The sequence below is a fragment of the Rhinopithecus roxellana genome, chromosome 20 (assembly GCF_007565055.1).
Source record: "Rhinopithecus roxellana isolate Shanxi Qingling chromosome 20, ASM756505v1, whole genome shotgun sequence".
In the NCBI taxonomy this organism is placed as follows: domain Eukaryota; kingdom Metazoa; phylum Chordata; class Mammalia; order Primates; family Cercopithecidae; genus Rhinopithecus; species Rhinopithecus roxellana.
Window position 1 is genome coordinate 47,269,966 of NC_044568.1, and position 24,300 is coordinate 47,294,265.

Genomic DNA, 24,300 nt, shown 5'->3' on the forward strand with positions numbered 1-24,300 from the left:
CCAGTCGGCCTGTCTTGAAGGTGGTCTGAACTTTCTCACTCCAAGCCAGTCGTGTGGGAAGGGACACTCTCTGAGCCTCAGTTTCCTCATCTGTCAACCTCTTCGGGCTTGTCCCCAGTGGCTCCGAAAGCCAGTGGGAAGGAGCGCGCTTGGCAAAGGCCTGGGCGCGGGGCCTTGGCGCGCTTTTGCCGGATCCTTCCGGCCACGGGCGGGGCGAGCCCAGCAGAGCAGAGCCAAGGGGCGGTGCCCGGGCCAAGGGGCGGAGGCAGGCGGCTCTGGCTTCCCTCCCGGGACGCTCTTTCCTTCCTTCTCTTGCTCCTCCTTCTGCCTCTCTTCGCTCCGCCTGCAAACGCGGTGGGGGCTGCTCGGCCGCCAGGAGCAGGTGAGAGCTCGGAGCTTGAGGGTGGTGGTCTGGGTGCCCCGGGTGGCTAGACGCCCCCCTCGCCGGGCGGGGACAGCGGAAGAGCGCGGAGGCGACGGCGTGAGCGCGCAATCGGGGTCCCACGCCCCGTAGCTTTCTGCCCCGGGGTTAGTATAAGGGGCGTCTCCTGCCTGTGAGTCACCGGGACAGGGCTGGGAGCGCAAGAGGAGACACGATTCCTCCCCACCCCTCAGAGCACACTCACCCCGCCACCCCCCAACACACACACACTACTAGATTAGGTAAAATGGTAGCTAGCACCACCACACACCGAGACTGTGCCCCTTTCTGGGGAACCTGGGGAAGACGTCGAGGCAAACCTCCCAAGGATTATTGAAAACGGGCGCCCTCCTCACCATCCAGCCCCTCTTCTCCACCGAGGTCCCCTTCCCCGACACTGCAGAGAGATCTGCAAGTATCAAAGGGGGCTTCTCTACCCCCAAATTAATAACAAAGTACTCGACGCCCCTCTGAGTTCCCATTATTCAGCCTCTGTGCCTTCTGGGACGCGGAACCCTTCTCCACCTGCGCTTCACTCCTTTCCTCCTCTCCTTGGGTCTCCCTGACTTTTGAAGGCTGAAAGGCTGAGCCCAGATGGGGAGGGGCGGCCAGCGTAAGCTCGAGGCGCCCTGCAGCTCCCATCCCCCAACCAGAGATGTGACCCCTCCTCCCAGATGGAACTTTCGAGGTAGCCGTTTGCTCCTGGAGATTCGGGGGTAGGAGAGCCAGGAGATTTATTTGGAGCCTTGGAAGGGGAGAGGGTTGGCTGGTGTTGGCCTGGCCCAGTCCCCCAGGCGTGAAGAAGGCGGGGCACTCCTTGGCCGCGCCGGGTCCACGCTTTCCCTTCTCGGGAGACACCTCTGTGGCTGGGGAGGCCCCTCCGAGGAGTGAGTGACCAGGGGGTCTGGGAATTGGTGGCCAGGTAGACGCATTTGAAGGCTGTGGCCGATGGCATTCTCCCCACACACTCTCCCATCGGACTCCCCAAACCGGTCTGGGTGGCACTTGAGGCTCCCAGACCAAAGGAGACCTGTAGGGGGAACTGGGCTTGTTTCAGCTTGCTGCAGAGATGAGATTACGCGAACTGAGTTCTGGGAACATCCCGAGTTCAAGATGTACGCCAGAGGCAGCTTCAGAGAGAGAATGTGGGGTCGTGGGATTAGTCCCCTCCTCAACTTCCGCTTCCAAAGAGTTTCTTGTTTTACACAAGGAAAGTAGCAGAGAATGTCTAGCTGGGATGATTAAAATGCACTTTAATTTATATAGGAGACCCTGTACAGCTTAGTAGTAAATAAAATTACCCCCTGTAACTAATGCAATTAGCACGTGGGATATTCAATGTGATAAATAAACATGGTGATCTCTCAATTAATTTTGGCCACGTGGACAGAATCTTTTAAGCATTTGTACTGTAGGTCAGGAGGTCAGTTTAAAAGGAGAAATGGAAAACACATCTGTGTCCAGCCAGTTCTGGGAAATATAAAATAAGAATGATTTTTTTTTTATATTTGAAAACTCAACAAGGGTTAAAAAATATATCCAATTTAACCAATTGCCTTTATTAAAAATAAGTAAAAATTGTGTGAGATTGGGACACCCCCTCAAAATTCCAAGCAGTTTAGTTAGGGTATAATTATTGTCTGCCCCCAAGGCGCAGCTCTCCTAAGTGGGGATAGACTTACCTGCAAGTAAATAGATGATGATGTATGGAGTGATGGAATTGGGAGCCAACCTGCACAGTAATAAAGAAGAGAAATAGGCCAAGGCTGTCGTTGTACAAGGAAAGCTTTCGAGGGAAAATAAAAGGAAATGAGATTTGAAATAGTGTATTCAGCTTTCTTGCTTTCTGTGTATTTTCAGCATTTTGTCAAGCTAAAAAATAAACATAAGCTGTCAGAGATAATACTGTTAACATTTTATCTTTTTTTAAAGTATCATAAACATCTTTTCACATCACGAAACAGTCACACTATCATTTTAATGACTGAATTTATAATTATTTAACCCATTTTCTCCTCATGGAAATACAGTTAGCTCCTTTCCAATGTTTTGCTGGTCATTACATGTTATAAACAGGGAGGAAATGCATGGCCTTTTAGTACATTTTGAGATACCTGTTGGATTATTTCCATCATGTTCCTGGAAGATAAATTCCTGGATTGAAGTGTGTGCAATCTGAAATTGTTGTGAATATTGCCAGGTTACCCTCCATCTGCATGCCCGCCATCAAGGTGTGAGGATGGTAGAAGCTCTCGTGGAACCAGCTGGATGAAGACCACTAACGGCTTTTGTTTCCTCTGGTAACAGCAAGAGACAGGACGACATGAGACATTGGACCATGGGCTGGAGAATTTACTGGTAGGAGAATTCATCCCCAGAGAGATTGAAGTGAGCTTCAGAATGGCAAAAGAGGAGCTCCGGACTATCTCAAGAAACTTACAAGAACTGCAGAAGAAGCTCTCTCTGCTGATAGACTCCTTCCAGAATAATTCAAAGGTCAGTTTCCAATCACTGTGTATAATGGAAAATCCCAATATAACACTAGCGTAAACAAGATAGAAAGTTATTTCTTTCTCCAGTAGAAGAAATTTGGAGGTAAGTCAAGAATCTTTCTGGCTTACCACCCTGCCATGTCTATGCTGTGACCTTCAAACTCCTTGTCTGCGATGACTCAAGAGCATCAGCCATTGTATCCATGTTCCAGGCAACAGGATTTGAGGACAGGGGGAAAAGAGATGTACAAGCCACCTCCAATTTAAGGAGACTTCCTGGGAGTCACACACAACACTTCCAATTACATCTCTTAAGCCAAAATTGAGTCATTTGCCACTAATGGCAAATGCAGTTCTTTAGCTGGATAAAGAACTCTGTGCCACAGATACCATCCTTTTTGTTTGTTTGGTTGGTTGGTTTTGTTGTGATTTTTGCCCTGTTACCCTGAAAATGAGAGACAAAAGCCTACTTCAGATTTGAGTTCAGTGTTCCACTAGGAATCCAGCTCCAATAGAAATATGACGTGAGCCACATATGTAATTTAAAATTTTTCTAGTAGCCACATTTAAGAAGTAAAAAGAAATAGGTAAAATTAATTTTGGCTGGGCACGGTGGCTCCTGCCTGTGATCCTCACACTTTGGGAGGCTGAGGTGGCCGGATCACTTGAGATCAGAAGTTCGAGACTAGCCTGGCCAACATGGTAAAACCCTGTCTCTATTAAAAATACAAAAATCAGCAGGAGTGATGGTGAGCGCCTGTAGTCCCAGCTACTCAGGAGGCTGAGGCAGGAGAATCACTTGAACCCGGGAGGCGGAGGTTGCAGTGAGCCGAGATTATGCCACTGCACTCCAGCCTGGGTGACAGCGTAAGACTCTGTCTCCCAAAAAAAAATTATTTTTAATAATGTTTTTATTTAACCTAAGATATCAAAAATATTTCAACATGTAATTATTTATACAAAATTATTAATGAAAAAAGGTTCTGAGACATTGTACCTTCTTTTTCGTACTCCCTCTTTGAAACCCCGTGTGTGTTTTACACTTCTAGTACATTTCAATTTGAGTTAGCCACTTTTTAGGTATTCAGTAGCCACTTAGTGACAATGGGACTTAAGATAGTATGTTGTTTTCTTGCATATTTATCCTTGTTGCTTTCTTCTATATGTCTTTCAGCATTTTGTCAGGGAAAAGAGCTTTCAGAGATAATACTGTTAACATTTTGTATGTCATTCTAGACCTTTTTTCTATGTAATATACCTATAAAAATACATATGTATATGTAACAAAATGAACTGTTTTGTGATGTATTTTTGTTGTTTGTATTGGATAGAGCAGCGGAGCTACTTGAAGAGATGCTTCTTTGCAGTCTACAACAATAAATTCTGGACTTGCTCCAGAATTTATCTGGCACTCTTTGTGGATTTACCAAGCTATTTTTAAATTGGACAAGCAGCTTTCTTGCCAGCTGGCGGGGACTCTTGTTATTAAAAGTTAGCTCAGTAAGAAGGGTCCTCCTGCCATTCCACATTTACAGCTGATTCTCATTAACCATGGTAGTTATGTTCTATAAAGTTACTGCAGACATTGAATTAGCATATACCAAACCATCGCTCCTCGGGGAAATAGAGGATTCGGTTGCTGTGGGCCTCTGTCACAACATTTTTGTCAACTGATCAGTACATAACCTCGTTTTCTGTGTATTTCTGTTTAAAGACATGTTAGTATATATTGTTGATCATTAACATTGAATGATCCAACAGGGCCGACAATGGTACTGTGACTCACGTCTTAAACAAAGCTAATCACACAACGTGTATTTTCTCCATAAGACACATCACAGCCTTCTCATGCTTAGAAATGCTAGAGAACACTTCAGCACTACACTTGGGGACCATTTTCAACGGTAAAATCACCAACTTAAAGCATAAACATGGCACTAAATAGACCACTATGACCCTCGTTTAAAGGACGAAACAGGAAGGCTCAGTGTCACCTTGCTTGACCTCAGCTGGGAATGTACATGGTAGGTGACTCTGTCTTTTGCTGTTGTGGACATGTCCACTAATGACCCCAAAAGCACTGTGGGCCAAGCGCGGTGGTTCACGCCTGTAATCCCAGCACTTTGGGACACCGAGGCAGGTGGATCCCTTGAGCCAGAAGTTCAAGACAAGCCTGGCCAACATGATGAAACCCCTTCTCTACTAAAAATACAAAAATTAGCTGGGTATGGTGGCATGTGCCTGTAATCCTAGCCTTTTGGGAGGCTGAGGCACAAGAATCGCTTGAACCCAGGGGGTGAAGGTTGAAGGGAGCCAAGATCACACCACTATACTTCAGCAGGGTGACAGCAACACTCTGTCTCAATCAAAACAAAACAGGCTGGGCGCGGTGGCTCACGCCTGTAATCCCAGCACTTTGAGAGGCCGAGGTGGGTGGATCACAAGGTCAGGAGATCAAGACCATCCTGGCTAACACGGTGAAACCCCGTCTCTACTAAAAATACAAAAAATTAGCCAGGCGTGGTGGCGGATGCCTGTAGTCCCAGCTACTCGGGAGGCTGAGGCAGGAGAATGGCGTGAACCTGGGAGGCGGAGCTTGCAGTGAGCCAAGATCACGCCACTGCACTCCAGCCTGGGTGACAGAGCAAGACTCCGTCTCAAAAAACAAACAAACAAAAAAACAAAAAACACTGCCAGTATTCATTTTGAGGTTACAAATAAATTTTAGTGAGGAGGCAAATTTACAAATATGGAATTGTGAGTAACAAGGATTGACTGCATATTTCTTGGCACTGACTGTATGCCAAGCACTGTACTAGGCATTCACCCTGGCCCTGCCTGAACTTAGGTAATAGTCATGTTCACCTGGTTTTTTTTTTTTTTTTTTTGGATTTTTAGTAGAGACAGGTTTCTCACCATATTGGCCAGGCTGGTCTCCAATTCCTGACCTCAGGCAATCCACCCACTTCGGCCTCCCAAAGTGCTGGGATTATAGGCGTGAGCCACTGCGCCTGGCCACCAGTGGTTTTAGATGGTCCTGACCCTTCGCCCTTCTCCTCGTAGGAAAAGATAATGAATCGTTGATTGTTTTTTGCATTCTTCTACCGGGGAATTTGCCTGGCTCCTGAATCATCCCAGGTGGAGCCTTCATTTTCTCAAATACTGGCCACACTGTCCCTACTTTAGAAGCCCACTGCCTTTGTCTGACCTTGGGCAAGTCACTTAGGCTCACTGAATTTCCATCTCCTTTTTAAAAATTATTTATTTATTTTTTATTGAGACAGAGTCTTGCTCTGTCTTCCAGGCTGGAGTACAGTGCTGCGATCATGGCTTACTGTAGCCTCGAACTCCTGGTCTCAAGCAACCCTCCAGCCTCAGCCTCCTGAGTAGCTGGGACTACAGGTGCATACCAGCATACTCAGCTAATGTTTTATTATATTTTTTGGAGAGACAAGGTCTCTCACTGGTCCTTGAGGCTGGTCTCAAACTCTTGGCCTCAAGCAGTCCTCCTGCCTTGGCCTCCTGAAATGCTGGGATTACAGAAGTGAGCCACCACGCCCAGCTACCATCTTCTCTTTTCTAAAATGAGCAATGCCAGGCTCAGAGGTTTGTTATGAAGATTATCTGAGATGCTGTTTAAGGCTTTAGCACAGAGCCTGGCATGTAATTTTGTCAGTCTGTCTTGGCCTGGCCTTCCTCTGCTCTGCAGTGCTGCACTGTACTTGTAGAGTCTAGATTGGATAACCTGTGTCTACCTCCAGGCTGGTGATGGAAAATCACAGTGCATGTTACTGAATAATAACCTCTCCCACTTTCCACCTTTCCATCGCATCCCCCTCTGTTGCCATGAGAATGAAATGTTAATTGCTACGTTCTACCCCCCTGAGTTTAAATAGTGTTAGGTCGTTCTTTTTTACCTACCTCATAGCATTGTAGGAAGAAATAAATGAGGAAATAACACGGGAGGCGCTTAAAGCAGTGCCTGGCACCTGAGTGTTTAATGAATGTTCTCTGTTATTATTAGGTGTGGTTGAACCCTGTCCACCCCTCCTGGGACAGACTGGCTGGAGCTCAGCTGTACTTCTTGGGAAAAGACAATTGCTGGGTTTAATCGTCTGAATCTTGGTCTCTTTGCATATCCGAATGACTTTCTCTTTGATTATAGAGCCCAGACTCAGAAAAGACTAAGAATGGCGGGGCGTAGTGGCTGATGCCTGTAATCCTAGCACTTCGGGAGGCCAAGATGGGCAGATCACTTCAGGTCAGGAGTTCGAGACCAGCCTGGCCAACATGGTGAAACCCCGTGTCTACTAAAAAATACAAATATTAGCTGGAAATCGCCTGAACCTGGAAGTTCCAGAAGCGGAAGTTGCAGTGAGCTGAGATTGTGCCATTGCACCCAGCCTGGACAACAGAGCGAAACTCCATCTCAAAAAAAAAAAAAAAAAAAGGCTAAGAAAAAGGTGGATTCCTTAAGGACTGAAGTAGAACAGTCTTGCCTGTTTCCTTTTATATCCCTGTGCCAAACTGTCCCTAAGTCCTGTGTATTCCTTCTTTTGTCATTCCACTTTCACACCCATCTCCTCCTCCCCCTCTGCTTCCCTCTGTGCCGTCAGCCTGGACTTGACCATCAGTATATCTTGCCTGATTTCCTGCAAATCTTTCTCCCTGCCTCTTGCACATGATTGCTAGGTTCATATTTCTTAAATCATTCCTTTAATCATGTCATAGTTCTGCTCAAATGACAGCAGTTTGTTCCCTGTTTTTTTTCCCCTAGATGAAACTTAAATGAGTGCTGTCTAGCAGAAATATTATGTAAGCCACATATATAATTTTAAGTTTTTTAATAGTTATATTAAAAAACATAAAAAGAAACAAATGAGATTAATTAATTAATTTATCTATCTATCTATCTTGAGATGGAGTCTCGCTCTGTCACCCAGGCTGTAGTGCAGTGGCGCAATCTCGGCTCACTGCAACCTGCAACTCCCAGGTTCAAGTGATTCTCCCACCTCAGCCTCCCGAGTAGCTGGGATTACAGGCATGCATCACTCTGCCTAACTAATTTTTTTTGTATTTTTACTGGAAACGGGGTTTCACCATGTTGACCAGGCTGGTCTTGAACTCCAGATCTCAAGTAATCTGCCCACCTCGGCCTCTCAAAGTGCTGGGATTACAGGCGTGAGCCACCGTTCCTGGCCAGAGATTAATTTTAATAATACATTCTTAACTTAGCACAATATATCCAAAACACTATAATTTCAACAGGTAATATAAAAAAGTATTAATGAGATATTTTGCACTGTTTTTTTCATACACTTAGAGCACATCTCAATTCCAATACCAAATTTTCACTGGAAATATTTAATCTCTATTCAGATTTTATAAAACTTACAATTCAGTGAAATAGATTCGCATACCCAACCTATTTGAAACAGACTTAAAATTTTTCCAACAACTGAATCGTCTCAGCTTTAAAATTTTAATTAAATTAAATTGGAAATCCAGGCCATCAGTCACAGGAGGAGCATTCCAAGTGCTGAATGGCACAGGTGGCCTGTGATGGACAGCCCAGGGGTAAGCCAGCAAGCCTGGTGTCCTGGTGTCCCAGCCTCACAAGCTCCTTCCACTGCACAGCCCTTCCCTCGCCAGCACAGCACACTCACTGGTGTACTGCTGCCTCCCTTTCCTGGAGAGCCCATCTGCTCCTCCCCACTGTGGTTCTTTTTATTGTAAGGGTCAGGTGACACAGGGAGCATCAAATAAGGATGCATATGGATTAGAACTGGAAAGAAGTCAGGACCTGAGACAGCGCAAGGGACCAGCCCACATTCTGTGTGGTGACTCCCACAGCCCCTCCGCCTGTCTCTCACTTTCAGCTGCCCCAACACAGCAGGATCTCACTGGACTCTGATGATGGAGTGTCCAGGCTAGGCAGTGCCAGCTCCGAGGTGATTCCTGCTACAGTCATCTCTGGTTAGAGAATTGGAATAGCACGCTTTTTGGTGGCTTTTGTCAGAATGGTAGGGTAGCAGGAGGCAGTGAGGTCAGTGGGCATTATGCCGTCCTGTGGCCTGGCAGGAAGTGAAATTGGCCATGCCTCGAGAGTAATTCTTAGGAGACCATGCTGAAGCCCAAGACCTACGGCTGTGGCTTCTTGGCATGGCCTCTTCTATTTAAGCAGGATGCGGCTTGTACTTTAGCTCTTTCAGCATGAACCACAAACCCCTCCTGCCTTCCAACTCGCCCTGAAAATCCCACTGTTTAAATCACTTGGGTAAACTCTTGTTCCTAGGCGGCATATGTGTTTTGGCGACCTGAATTATGTCTTCTTTTCATCTGCTGGCCTGCAAGGCCCTAGGGATGAGGCTCAGGAAGGACCAGTTATGACGGAAGGTTATGTACCTTTCAAATGAACAGGATCTAGAATGCCAGTACTGAGGAGAGAGAAGGCATGGAGCCTAAGGAGGAGAGGGTGAAACCCATCTTTGTGGATTTGCCTATGGCCAGCTCTGTGTTAAAGCAGTCTCCCTCCGTTTAGTCAGATCCAAAATTCCTTTTGCCTGGTGAAGGAAAATAAACTATTTATTAACACAGCGTAAACTTGTATTAGTCACATTCTGTGGCCAACTATGGTAACCAGGTTGATGACATAAAAGTATTTTTACTTGATGTGGCAGCTATTGCAAGCATTGGCCATTTTGAGTCCAAGACCTTAGCCCTTTGCTTTTTTTTTTTTTGAAAAGGAGACTTGCGGCCAGGCACGGTGGCTCACGCCTGTAATCCCAGCACTTTGGGAGACCGAGGTAGGCACATCACCTGAGGTCAGGAGTTCAAGAACAACCTGGCCAATACAGTGAAACCCTGTCTTTACTAAAAATACAAAAATTAGCTGGGCATGGTGGGGGAGCCCGTAATTCCAGCTACTCAGGAGGCTGAGGTGGGAGAATGGCTTGAACCTGGGATGCGGAGGTTGCAGTGAGCCGAGATCGTGCCATTGCACTCCAGCCTGGGCGACAAGAGTGAAACTCCATCTCAAACAAAAAAAAGAAAAAGAGACTTACTCTGTCACCCAGGCTGGAGTGCAATGGCACCATCTTGGCTCACTGCAACCTCCGCCTCCCAGGCTCAAGCGATTCTCGTGCCTCAGCCTCCCTAGTAGCTGGGACTACAGGCACAGGCCACCACGCCTGGCTGATTTTTGTGTTTTTTAAAAGAGACTAGGTTTCACCATGTTAGCCAGGCTGTTCTTGAACTCCTGACCTCAGGTGATCCGCCTACCTCCGCCTTCCAAAGTGCTGGGATTACAGGTGTGAGCCACTGCGCCCAGCCAGGCCTTAGCTTTTAATGCTGAGATTTTGCCACTTGGAGGCTGTAGGACTCTAGACAAAGTGATTAGCTTTTAATGCTTAATAATAGACAAGTGATTAGCTTTTAATGCTGAGCTTGGCTTTTAATAGACAAGTATAGACAAGTGTTTAGCTTTTAATGCTTAATAATAGACAGGTGATTAGCTTTTCATGCTTAATAATGCTTTTAATAATTATTATAATAATGTAATATAAATATAATACAAATAATTATATACATATTATATAGAATATATAATATATTTATATTATATTTATAATGTAATATGTAATTAATGCTATATTAATATTAATAACTAATACTAATATAATGTATAACTAATATAATAATTATATAATAATAATTATAATTATAATAGAATAATGCTTTTAATAGTAATACTTTTAATGCTTAATAATAAGCAAGTGATTAGCTTTTAATGCTAATCACTTTAATAATGCTTTTAATAATGATAATGCTTTTAATGTTTAATAATAGACAAGTGATTAGCTTTTAGTGGTGAGATTTTGTCACTTGAAGGCTGTGCGACTCTAGACAAGTGATTTAGTTCATTGCTTCTCAAACTTTAATGTGTATGCACAACACCTGCGGAATCTTGTTTAAAAGACAGAGTCTGATTCATCGGGGCCTGAGATTCTGCATTTCCTTTTTTTTCCCGTTTTTTTGGAGACAAGATCTCCCTCTGTTGCCCAGGCTGGAATGCAGTGGTGCAATCCATAGTTCACTGCAGCCTCAAACTCCTGGGCTTGAGTGATCCTCCCGCCTCAGCCTCCCAAGTAGCTAGGACTGTGGGTGTGTGCCGCTATGCCGAGCTAGTTTTTAAATTTTTTGTAGAGATGGAATCTCGCTCTGTTGCCCAGGCTGGTCTCAAACTCCTGGCTTCAAGCGATCTTCCCTCCTTGACTTCCCAAAATGCTGGGATTACAGGTGTGAGCTACACACCCAGCCAGATTCTATATTTCTAACAAGCTCCTAGGTGATCCAAGTAGCTAAGCCTGTTTGCGTCTGAGTGGCTTCAACTATGAGAACCTCAGCTGTAAAGTTGGAGGCAGATGGTATGTACCTTACATCAATGCACCCATATGCCGAAGAGGTCTTCTGAAGAGTGTGTGTTTGGCAGGAGAGCCATGACTGGGTCTTTCCTCCTTTCACAGGACTTGACCTTGGGTGGGGACCTCAGACTTGCCGCCTGCCCACAGCTGCCTAAGATTGCTGCCTGGGTGACTCATGTCTTGGGAGAAGTCTTGTTGTAGTGACTTTTTTTTTTTTTTTTTTTGAGACAGAGTTTCGCTCTTGTTGCCCAGGCTGTGCAATGGAGTGCAATGGCGTGACCTTGGCTCACCACAACCTCCGCCTCCCGGGTTTAAGCGATTCTCCTGCCTCAGTCTCCCGAGTAGCTAGGATTACAGGCGTACACCACCATGCCTGACAAATTTTGTATTTTTAGTAGAGACGGGGTTTCACCATGTTGGTCAGGCTGGTCTCGAACTCCCGACCTCAGGTGATCCGCTCGCTTCGGCCTCCTAAAGTGTTGAGATTACAGGCGTGAGCCACCGCACCCGGCTTGTAGTGACTTCTTAATGCATGAGCCTTCTGGCTTTACGACCTCTGGTTGTAATTCTCACAGCTTGGGCAGATCCATTCAACCTGGGGTTCCGATGTGGTGCTTAACCCTGGCTCTTCGTCCTTTGCCCACAGGTGGTGGCCTTTATGAAGTCTCCAGTGGGTCAGTACTTGGACAGGCATCCATTTCTTGCCTTCACCTTGATCGTGTTCATTGTCATGTCAGCTGTTCCTGTTGGATTCTTCCTGCTCATCGTGATGCTTACGTCCCTGGCTGCTCTGCTGGGGGTCATCATACTGGAAGGTAGCCTGTCATTCACCCCCTTGGAAAATAACTCAATTGGGAGAACAATACTTTTGGGGCATCTGCCATTTTTAAATTTTTTTAAGAGGTGGGGTCTTGTTATGTTGCCCAGGCTGGTCTCAAACTCCTGGGCTCAAGTGATCCTCCCACCTCGGCCTGACAAAGTGCTGGGATTATGGGCATGAGCTACCACACCTGGCTGTCTGCCATTCTTGTCAAAATCACATCAAGCAAGGCAACTTATCAGAGTAGGTAAAACATGGACTCTGGAGTCTGCATTCAAATTCCACCTCTACCACTGTGATTTGGGGCAAGTGGTTTACCTCTCTGGGCCTCAAATTCTTCATATGTAAAATAGAGATGTAATAATACAATCTCAAAAGTTTGTTGTGAAGATTGAAACATATGGCTCCATAAAGTCCTTAGCACAATACACAATACATGGCACAGAGTAGCTTCTCAATGAATGCTAGCTATTATTGTTAAGCAGGGAGGCTGTTCATTCCACAGTAAGTTACTGGGTACCTACTGCATGCCAGATGCCTCGCTAGGTACTAGAGACCACCTTCACCCTTTTTCCTGAAGTTCCACTACCAACAGTCAACTTCTCCCTGTATTCCTAAGTTCAAATTACTGGGAAAGCAAATCTGATTGGCTCACTTTGCCTTTTCAAATCAGATCACACACCACAGGCAAGTGGCCAGAGAGATGGTGGCCAGTGGGTCAGGTGATCACTTCCGGTCCATTCCATGGCTTCCCAGAGCTAAGAGCACCCAGGGCTGTTTATTTGCCCCAGGGACAAAGCAGTTTACACTTGAAGGAAAAAGTAGGCATGGTCAGTGGATGAGCCAAATACAGCCTGGCAGAGTGGTTTTTGAGTAAATGTTGAAGGATAGATGGGTGAATGCATGAATGAATGGGTGGAGGAATGAATGAGTACCGTAAGAAAGGAAATTTACAGAGAAAGGAGAGAGCCATTACATTTTGGTGGTACCATGCAAAGCTTTACAGCAGACAAGACTTTAAAGATGTGTAACAACTTTGCCTCAGGGTGGGCAAGGAATGGCCTTTTGGACAAGAGAACAGCATGTGCAAAGCCTCTGGAATAGTGGTTCTTGAAGCTGAGTGTATTTAAATCTTTTTGTTTTTCTAGATGGAGTCTCGCTCTGTCGCCCAGCCTGGAATGCAGTGGCATGATCTCAGCTCACTGCAACCTCTGCCTCCCGGGTTCAAGCAATTCTCCTGCCTCAGCCTCCCAAGTAGCTGGGATTACAGGCATGCCCCACCATCCCCGACTAATTTTTGTATTTTTGGTAGAGACGAGGTTTCACCATGTTGGCCAGGATGGTCTTGAATTCCTGACCTCAAGTAATCTGCCCACGTTGGCCTCCCAAAGTGCTGGGATTACAGGTGTGAGCCACTGCACCCAGCTCTGAGTGTGTATAAATCTTACTTCCTTTATCAAAATACCGACTTTGAATCTCTTGAGACCAGGAGTTCAAGACCATTCTGGGCAACATAGCAAGATTCCCCTCTATCTCTTTAAAAGAAAACAAAAGGAGGCCAGGCACGGTGGCTCACGCCTGTAATCCCAACACTTTGGGAGGCTGAGGAGGGCAGATCACCTGAGGTCAGGAGTTCGTGACCAGCCTGGCCAACATGGTGAAACCCTGTCTCTACTAAAAATACAAAAAATTAGCTGGACATGGTGGCAGGCACCTGTAATCCCAGCTACTCGGGAGGCTGAGACAGTAGAATCACTTGAGCCTGGGAGGTGGAGGTTGCAGTGAGCCGAGATTGCATTCCATGCAATGGAATGCACCATTGCATTCCAGCCTGGGTGACAAGAGTGAGACCCTGTCTCAAAAAAGAAAGAAAGAAAGAGAGAGAGAGAGAGAGAGAGAGAGAGAGAGAGAGAGAGAGAGAGAGAGGGAGAGAGGAGGGAGGGAGGGAAAGGAAAAAGGAAAGAAAGAAAGAAAGAAGTGGTGTGTGTCTGTAGTCCCAGCTACTCAGGAGGCTGAGGTGAGAGGATCGCTTGAGCCCAGGCAGTTGAGGCTATAGTGAGCTATGATCGTACCACTGCACTCCAGCCTGGGCAACAGAGCAAGACTCTGTCTCTTAAAAAGAAGAAAAAAAGAGAAAGAAAATGCAGACTTCCAGGCCTCATCCAGAGAGTGCTATTTTAGTAGGTCTGGAGTGGGGTTTAGAAATCTGAATTTTTCACAAGCTTCCTTGATGCACCTGATTCTGATGCAGGTGGTTGGCGCCACGCTTTGAAAAACACTGATCTAAAATTTTGCAAATCTTTATGAAAAGGCAGCACATCTGTTGATGTCTCTTCCTTCCAGCCTTTTCAGGGTCCCTCCCTGAAACCATCATTGTAGCTGTGGGAGGAGTACTGGGCTAACTGACCACTCGCAAGCAAAGGGAAGGGTGTCAGCCGTACGATACTTGCATGTTATTTGTTCTTCATGATCTTTTCCTTGTACTTTTTATTCTTTTCCTCCCATGGACCCCACATTATGAAAAAATGTATTTTCCTTGGACGTATTAGATGGTAATTCATTAATATTCCCATTCAGAATGGGAATGGTATATTAAAATGGCATTTTACATGCTCCATAAAAATGACCAATCAGACCTTAAGATTAAAATGTGATGGTTGACAGGCTGGATTTTCAAGGATGCCATCAAAAGCTGCATTTAGATTTTGCTTTAGTCTGCATGACCTTTATTCTTATAGCTTGTAAGTAAGTGTAAATAATGGCATTTATTATGCAGTTTGAGACATTGGAGATAATTTACCTCCCCCAGTACTGCCTTGGCTGACTCCTCAGGAGGATCCCTTTGGAAGTTCATCTTTGACCTTGAGGATAAAGGGATCTCAAACTCCAACACCTACGGGCAAGACAAAATGAGCAGGCTGGTTGCGGTGGCTCACGCCTGTAATCTCAGCACTTTGGGGAGCGGGTGGATCACTTGAGGTCAGGAGTTCAAGACCAGCCTGGCCAACATAGTGAAACCCCATCTTCTCTAAAAATACAAAAATTAGCTGGGCATGGTGGTGGGCGCCTGTAATCCCAGCTCATCAGGAGGCTGAAGCCAGGAATCGCTTGAACCTGGGAGGCGGAGGTTGCAGTGAGCTGAAATCGCGCCACTGCACTCCAGCCTGGGAGGCAGAGCAAGACTCCGTCTCAAAAAGGAAAATTAAAAAAAGACAAAATGAGCAAAGCGGCCCATGTGTGATGCAGTTTGGGAACTATGGGGACTGGAAGCAATGGGAGGGCCAGCCAGTTGCTGCCATGGTTCGATGCCCACTCAGGTGCCCATATCACCTCCTTTTTTTAAGTGATGCCAAAAATCTGGGTTTTTGTGGGAAATCTCCTTACTTTAATAATCTGAGTTAGCTGACGTTATTTTAAATGCACTGACCCTGGGGTCTGCCAGTTTTCAACCTGTTTGAGATGAACGCTTCTCCTAACCACGTTCTCCTCCTAGGATTGGTCATCGCTGTGGGTGGCCTCTCACTGCTCTGCATCCTCTGTGGTTTGGGCTTCGTGTCACTCGTCATGTCGGGGATGATGATAGCATCCTATGTAGTGGTCTCCAGCCTCATCAACTACTGGTTTTCTCCCAGGTAAATACATGTCCATGGAATAATTTATTTTTTTAATCTTTCTACTTTTTTTTTTTTTTTTTTTTTTTTTGAGACAAGGCTTCACTCTGTCACTCAGGCTGGAGTGCAGTGGCATGAACATAGCTCACTGCAGCCTCAACCTCCCAGGCTCAAGCAGTTCTTCTGCCTGAGCCTCCCAAGTAGCTGGGGCTACAGGTGCATGCCATCATGCCCGGCTAATTTTAATATTTTTTATTTTTTGTAGAGACAGGGTCTTGCTATGTTGCCCAGGCTGTTCTCTAACTCCTGGGCTCAAGCAGTCCTCCTGCCTCTGCCTCCCAAAGTGCAGGGACCACAGGCGTGAGCCACCTGTGGTAATTTAATAATTAAATGCTGAGTAATTTAATCTTTGCCACTTGAGGGAATTTTCACAAATAAAACCGTAATCCTAGTTGATGTCCAGAAGGAGACTTGTAAGACCCAGGTGTTTCTCATAGTTCCCCGTGTATGCCAGGCATCACGTGGGAACTTACCATGGAATTTTAAACAAAGCAATAGCTGTCATTTTCCATCAGGTATACACATTTCATTGTCATAGCAACTCTATCAGTATTATTGATTCCTTTTAAAAGATGTCCATTTAATTTACAAATACCAAATTAGGTGGTTTTCTTTGGCGGGGTGGGGCGGAGAGGCACAGGAGAAAAATGACCCACCAGACATGTCTGTCGCCCAAAGCGGTACAGCATGGGAGCTGTGAATCTTCTGTCCCCAAAGTCTGTCGATCCCCTCTGCTCTTGAGAATGTGAGTTTCTCACTAACTAAGTGTGAGCCTCATGTTTGAATATATAGATTTTTGTTCCTACAATATGGCTCTTCAATGCCAGCTACTTCATCTGGGGCCTCGAGTCAAACAACAGCGATCTACTTAAATGCTGGAGGGAAAAACCAGCTATGTTGGCCTTACTGGGAGACTCTGTGTTTGTCTATAATGTGCCACCCACCTAAGGGATTTTCAAAGGAGATTTATTTTAATGCTTTCTTTTTGTCCTGTATGTTGGTTTTAGAATCTAAGTCCCAAGTTCATCATACTTCATTTAAGCTCCTGCTACGTTGATGATAGTGCTAGTGAGCACTTGCTCTGTGCCAGGGACTCTCTTAAACACTTTCCAGGCCTTATCTTATGTCATCCTTACAATTTAGCCCCTTTCTATTATAAGGAAAATGAAGCCAAGTCCCTTAAGCTGAGAGTAGCACAGAAGGGACTTAAATCCAGGTCAGTTAATTCCAAAGCCCTCTTAATCAGGATACAGAGTGACTTTCTAAAACAGGAGTTGGCAATTTCTGGAAAGGGCCAGATAGCAAGTATTTAGTAAGTAATATAGTCTCTATTGCAGTTAGTCAACTCTGTTGCTGTAGCATGAAGGCAGCGCAGACCAGGAAGTAAATGAATGGGCATGGCTGTGTTCCAATGAAAGTTTATTTACAAAGACAGGCAGCTTGCTGGATTTGGCCAACCATTGTTCCATAAGAACCGATATCCTGAGTTCTGTTTTTCTACCAAACAGCCCTTGAACTCCTTACCAAAAGGTTATCCTGTTATTATTCCTATGTTGAGAAATAAAGGGTGAAGTGGGTGTAATATAAAATTGCTCAAGGATGGCTCTCATAGGATTGCTTAATGGATATCCCTGGAGTCATATTCACCTTTTCATAAATCGCTTTGATCGCTCTTAGTTTTTTGTTTGTTCATTTGTATTTTACTTATAAAATGGGGTCTTGCTCTGTTGTCCAGGCTGTTCTCAAACTCCTGGCTTCAAGCAATCCTCCCCCGCTGGCCTCTCAATGGACTGGGATTACAGGCATGAGGCACTGACTCACTCCCAGTCTTAAAAGACATGAAAGGAGAAATATTGGCCTATTTTGCACACTGAAGGTGATGCTTCTGAAATAAAATTCCTCCCTGTCTCTGAACCCTGCCATAATAGGGTAAGTTCTTAAAAATTATGCCACAGGAAGTAGCAAAATCGGACTCCCTACTTATCAATGAAAAAATTGAAAAAGAAATCCAGGATTTGTACTTGATCTCCTTATCCTCCCCTATTGCTGCCAACCAGTTGTTTCCACGTGGGCAGAGGTTCTTAAGCTTTTTGTTCTCAGGTCACTTTTTTACCTTCTTAAAAATTATTGAGGCCTCCGAAGAGATTTTATTTATGTAGTTAATTGCATTAGTAGCACTTTGGGAGGCCAGAGAGGGAAGATCACTTGAGGCCAGGAGTTTAAGACCAACCTAGGCAACATGGCGAGATCACATCTCTACAAAAAAATACAAAACTTAGCCAGGTGTGGTGGTGCATGCCTGTAGTCCCAGCTACTCAGGAGGCTGAGATGGGAGGATCATTTGGGCCTAGGAGTTCAAGGCTGCAGTGAGCTGTGATCACACCACTGCACTCCAGCCTGGGCAACAGAGTAAGACCCTATCTCAAAAAACAAATGAAATGAGGTGAAATATAAAATAAAATAAATAACTAACATGACATGAAACTATATATAATAAAATAAATTAAACATAACATAAATTACATTAAATCAAATTAAATATTAGCTGGGCATAGTGGTGCATGCCTGTGGTCCCAGCTACTCAAGAGGTTGAGGAGGGAGGATGGCCTGAGCCTGGGAGGTTGGGGGCGCAGTGAGCTATGATTGTACCACTGCACTCCAGCCTGGGTGACAGAGCTAGACTCTGTCTGAAAAAAAAAAAAAAAAAAAGAGTATTAATACTTATTTCTTTTTTTAAAATTTTCTTCCTCAGTGTTCCTTGTTCTGAAATAATGATTCTATTAGAAATCATAATATAAATTTTAAAAATATCTCTTCATTTAAAAGGAGCAATATTACTTGTTGATAGAAATAACAAATTTTAATGAAAAGTAACTATATTTTCCAAAACAAAATGAAAGTTGTGAGTGGTATGGTTTTACATTTTACAAATCTCTTTCACATCTGCCTTAATAGTTGTCAGCTGGCTTCTCATTTGTGTGGCTGCATTCATTCTGTTGTACTATGTTGTTTTGTTTGAAGTATCTGAAGAAGACTCAGCATCACTCAGTGTGTGGTTGGGAAAGGGAGGCTAAGCTGTTTTAAACAATTGTGGATATTCTATGATAGTACACCAAAACTCCATAAGTGGTAGTTTTTTAAAGGTTAGATAAAATGTGAAATTTTTATACTCTATTTTATCGAAATCTGCAGGTCTATCTCTCACACTTCAAATTGATCTTTATCATGCATGATTTTGTAACTTTACCCATTGGTCATTGGGAGAATATTGGTTCATTGAGTCGTGCAGATCTTCCAAATATACTTTGAAAAATTGCACTGTTCCCTTGTGAGAGAATGTGAATGAAAAAGGCATGTAATTAGGTCATGTTATTGTGAACATAGTTTTCATCTGCGAACCCCTGCATTAGCGAATTCTTTTTTTTTGAGACGAGTCTCACTCTTACCCAGGCTGGAGCGCAGTGGCTTGATCTTGGCTCACTACAACCTCTCCCTTCTGGGTTCAAGCAATTCTTCTGCCTCAGCCTCCCAAGTAGCTGGGATTATAGGTGTGCACCACCATGCATGGCTAATTTTTGTATTGTTAGTAGAGGTGGGGTTTCACCATGTTGGCCAGGCTGGTCTCAAATTCCTGAGCTCAAGTGATCCACCCGCCTCAGCCTCCCAAGGTGCTGGGATTATAGGTGTGAGCCACTGCGCCCAGCCTGCATTAGTGAATTCTTTATAACTCAAAAAAAAGATAACTCCCTCATTAAATGATCAAAAGCATGGAGTGGAGGGAAGAGGAGGTATACAATTTATTTCATGATTTAATGGAATTTTGGCCCTAAAACATGAAAGATAATGTACAGCTTAAATTTTTTAAAAAGAAAAGAAAAAGGGAACAAAACTGTAAGTTTCCCTTACATATGAAAATCAACTAAACAATATGTAGATCAAATACACTGACTTGCGTCCCGTGTAGATCAGCTAGCCTCTGGGGGCGAAACCACACTGCTTTGTTATGGAGACAGCGAGACCTCCCAGGCCTGCAGCTTGGGAGAAGAAGGGGCCCTGGGCGGCTGTGTTTATTTGTAGAGCCACCAAATTCACTGCCCCATATCATAATCTTCCAAACCAGCCTGAGCGTAACTAGCTTTCTTATATCTTTACTAAGAAAAGGAAAGGCTTCTTAGTTTTTTGTTATGAGGGAGGAATGGTTTAGGTGGCAAATAACGAGAAAAACCAAAGTAGATACTAGTTTAAACACACAGGGAACTTTTTTTATTGCTTAATGAAAAACTGGAGACAGCCCAGGGCTGGTGCAGCTGCTGTGTGATATCAACATACCAGGCACCTTTTGCCTTACTGTGTTGCCATCGTTAGCCCATTGGTTTCCTACCTCATGGCCACAAGATAGCTGCTGCAGCTCCAGGTGCACCAGCTACCTTCAAGGCAGGATAAAACGAGAAAAAAATTGCGTCTGACCCTTTTTACAATATGAGTAAAATATTTCTCAGGACCTCTCGTCACTATGCTTTCAGAAGACTTCATTGACTAGAACTTTGTCAGATGGCCACTTGTGTTAGTCTGTTTTTACATTGCTCTAAAGAAATATCTGAGATTGGGTAATTTACAAGGAAAAGAAGTTTATTTTGGCTTATGGTTCTGCAGGCCATACAGGAAACGTGGTGCTGACATTTGCGTCTGGTGAGGGCCGGGGAGGCTTCCTATCATGGTGGAAGGTGAAGGGGAGACAGTGTCACACGGCGAGAGCAGGACCAAGAGAGAGAGGAAGGAGGTGCCACACTCTTTTAAACAACCGGATCTTGCATGAACTCAGGGCAAGAACTCAGTCATTCCCCAAGGATGGCACCAAGCTATTCATGAGGGATCCACCCTCAAGACCCAAATACTCCCTACCAAGTCCCACCTCCAACACTGGTGATCACATTTCAACTTGAGATTTGGAGGGGACAAACATCCAAAGCATATCCCCACTCTAAGCTGGGAATGTTCAGCTGTGTCATCTTCTGTAGCATAAACTTGTAAGGAGAAGGGTTTGGGAAATATCTCCTGGTCGGCCAAACTCTGGCGTGTGCTGTGGTTTTCCACAGTGGGGTGTCAATGATGGCAAGGCTTTTTGAAATTCAAAGATAAACCATGGATCCAATTGAGTTAATATCAATAGCACTACTTCCTCTCTCACAGCCTTCTGACAGTCAGAAGGACTGAAGAAGACTGGTTTCTCTTCCTTTCCCCCGATGTGGTTTGGTTGTGTCCCCACCCAAATTTCATCTTGAATTGTAGCTCCTGTAATCCCTGCATGTCATGGGAGGGACCTGGTGGGAGGTAATTGAATCATGGGGTGGGTTTTTCCCATGGTTGCTGTTCTCGTGATAGTGAACAAGGCTCACGAAATCTGATGGTTTTATAAAGGGCATGTCCCTTGCACATGCTCTCTTGCCTGCCACCATGTAAGAAGTGCCCCTGATCTTCCTTTGCCTTCCTCCATGATTGTGAGGCCTCCCCAGCCATGTGGAATTGTGAGTCCATGGAACCTCTTTTTCTTTATAAATTACCCAGTCTCAGGTCTTTATTAGCAACGTGAGAATTGACTAATACGATCCTCCCCCCGAACTCCTTTTCATGGAAGGTGTCAAGAAACTAATTGAAATCAGAAGATATGGTCTGAATCCCCGCCCTGGCATGTTTTTTTAGCTGTGTGGTCTTGAAACAGGCTGCTTGACTTCTCTGATTTCAGTTTTTGTCCATTGGTTAAATAGACAAAATAGCTACTCTTTTTTTTTTTTTTTTTGGACACGGAGTCTTGCTCTGCCGCCCAGGCTGGAGTGCAGTGGCCGGCTCTCAGCTCACTGCAAGCTCCGCCTCCCGGGTTCACGCCATTCTCCTGTCTCAGCCTCCCGAGTAGCTGGGACTACAGGCGCCCGCCTCGTCGCCCGGCTAGTTTTTTGTATTTTTTAGTAGAGACGGGGTTTCACCGTATTAGCCAGGATGGTCTCGATCTCCTGACCTCATGATCCGCCCGTCTCGGCCTCCCAAAGTGCTGGGATTACAGGCTCGAGCCACCGCGCCCGGCCGCTACTCTTAATCTACAATTCTCACTGGGTTGTTGTGAGGACACAGATAATTAAGAAAAACATAATAAATATCCAAATTAGAAGATAGAAAAGGGGCTGTAACCCTACTCCTAACCTGGTCATTTTAACTTCCTGTGTCCTCAGTTTCTTCATCTGTATAATGGGCATAGGCCTGGTGTGGTTGCAAGAAGCAGCTAAAAATAAATCAGGAAAAAGAACATCATGTATTCAGCTATGCACACTTCCAACGTTTCTCTTTACCGAAGACCTAGAGCTAACCATTTCTTCTTCTTATCCAACAGACCACTGACACAGCAAAACACCAGTGGTGACTTTCTGCCAGCCATGAAGTCTGCAGACTTCGAGGGGCTTTACCAGGAATGAGTGGCTGCTCAGAGGCCAGGCTTCTTTTCAAGTACTGCTGGATCATACTCACCCCTTGGAATTATGGCTCAGAAGAAGGGGGCTGGGTAGCAAGCACTCCTTGGCTGTGTCCTCTCGCTTTTTCACTTATTTGTAGGATCCTGCAGCAGCCAATTTAGGGATTGTGTTGTTTTTGTGTTGGTTCCCATGTAAAGAAGCAGCAGAGAAATGCGATGGTTCAACAGCTCACCCTGCCCCAAATATGCAGACTTGACCTTGGCAGGGTCCTGGGCTTCTAGACTCTAGCCCATTGAACCCAAAGCCTCAGGACTTATGTCGAACGGTCCCATTGGGAGCAACAGTGGTTGTTTATAGTTTTTTGTTTTCAGAAATGAGGGCAGCTGTTAATTTTTTCACTCATGTGAAACAAGATGAAAAAAAAAAAAAAATCCAAAACAGAACAAGCCCTTCTGTGGTATTTGCTTTTTATCAGAAAGAACAGCAACATTTGGCCTCTCCAAGTTGGAAAATAGAGTCCAAATATAACTTTGTGGCCAAGACTATTTTCAAAAAAGTCTAAAGGTGTAGTTTCCACTGTTACTGTTGAGTACTGTTAAGTGCTGTTAATCTTTTACATGTTTGCACTTGGTACTTTTGTATTGTTTTAAAGAGCTTGTCCTGTTAAGTCATTTCTTTCTTTCTTTCTTTCTTTCTTTTTTTTTTTTTTTTTGAGACAGAGTTTCCCTCTTGTTGCCCAGGGTACAGTGCAATGGTGCAGTCTCGGCTCACTGCAACCTCCAACTCCCAGGTTCAAGCAAGTCTCCTGCCTCAGCCTCCCAAGTGGTACCAGCCACTGTGCCTAACTAGTTTTTTTTGTGTTTTTTTTCTTAGTACAGATGGGGTTTCACCATGTTGGTCAGGCTGGTCTCGAGCTCCTGACTTCAGGTGATCCACCCACCTCAGCCTCCCAAAGTGTTGGGATTACAGGCATGAGCCACCGTGCCCAGCCTAAGCCAGTGCTAAAGGACTAGAAAGTAAAAATAAAACTTCCTACGGGATTTCCTAGTGGAATTATTGAGTGGTTTATTTGCTGTGGCATTTCATTCAATATTTATCTGAGTGGGCTTTTTTCCTTTACTCTTTTTCCCTTCTGCTCCATACGTCAGACCTGCCTATTCCTCTGTCAATTTCATGACTGGTGCTGGGTAATAGGGATTTTTTAAGTTGCTCGTGATAAACACCCAATTCCACATTACTTTAAAGAGAGGGGTGGTGGGGAAAAGGATTAGTTTCACTCAACCAAAAAGCCAAGGGGTAGATCTTGAGGTGCTCCTGATTCCAGGGGCTCAGGTGGTATCATTAGGCATCTCTCACCTCTCATCTCTCAGTACAGCTTTCCTCAGCGTAAGCTGCTTTTGCAGGCAGTCCCGCTCCTTGTGGAGGTCCTAGGAGCTCCATCCTGGGCAAGAAAACTGCTTTTTCCCAATAGTATATACAGATATTCTGGGTTTGGCTCTGATTGGACAGACCTGGGTCATGTGAGTGACCCCAGACCAGTCACAGTGGCTAGGAGGATGGGATATGCAGATGGGACAGGGCTGGGATGGTCTCCATTCAAGAAACAGGGGAGGCAATAGATCAGCCCACTATTAATATAACTGTCAATATTAACATTTACTGTTTATTGGATGTTTCCTTTATTCATGCAAGTGTCTGATATTATCTCTCTATGCTGTCTGCCCAGCTGTGTTCTGCAGCTTTAATAATGAAGAATGCAAGGGTCCCTGTTCTCCCTCCTGAAGTTTTCTTTCTAATGCAAGAGTGAGTGAGCAAGCACATTAGTTATCTGTTACTATGTAACAGTTTTCCACCAACTATTGGCTTAAAAGAACAGGCATTTCTTATCTCACATTCTTCATGTGTTAGGGTTCCAGGTATGGCTTGGCTAGATTTTTTGTAAGCCAGTGATCACGGTGTCATCAGGGCTGTGTTCTCATTTGGCATCCAACTGGGGAAGGACCACATTCCAA

General features: G+C 44.8%; 1 protein-coding gene and 1 long non-coding RNA gene across 3 annotated transcripts; one reads left to right on the top strand and one right to left on the bottom strand.

The window, feature by feature from the left end:
• The first annotated feature begins 15 nt into the window (after window positions 1-15).
• Window positions 16-23,341, top strand: TMEM159 (transmembrane protein 159). 2 transcript variants are annotated; one of them, XM_010388584.2, is made up of 5 exons: window positions 16-382; window positions 2,729-2,917; window positions 11,983-12,151; window positions 15,650-15,788; window positions 22,210-23,341. In XM_010388584.2, the coding sequence occupies exons 2-5, from the start codon at window positions 2,822-2,824 to the stop codon at window positions 22,289-22,291; spliced, it is 486 nt and encodes a 161-aa protein (XP_010386886.1). In that variant the 5' UTR covers window positions 16-382; window positions 2,729-2,821; the 3' UTR covers window positions 22,292-23,341. The 2 variants fall into 2 exon arrangements, with proteins under 2 accessions (XP_010386886.1, XP_010386885.1); XM_010388583.2 differs by having other exon boundaries at window positions 277-382; window positions 2,622-2,917.
• LOC115895236 lies at window positions 1,777-2,662 on the bottom strand. The gene is made up of 3 exons (XR_004055433.1): window positions 2,536-2,662; window positions 2,104-2,153; window positions 1,777-1,891 (listed from the first exon to the last, which is right to left on the bottom strand). It is a non-coding gene; the product is annotated as an uncharacterized LOC115895236 (long non-coding RNA).
• Window positions 23,342-24,300: the final 959 nt, after the last annotated feature.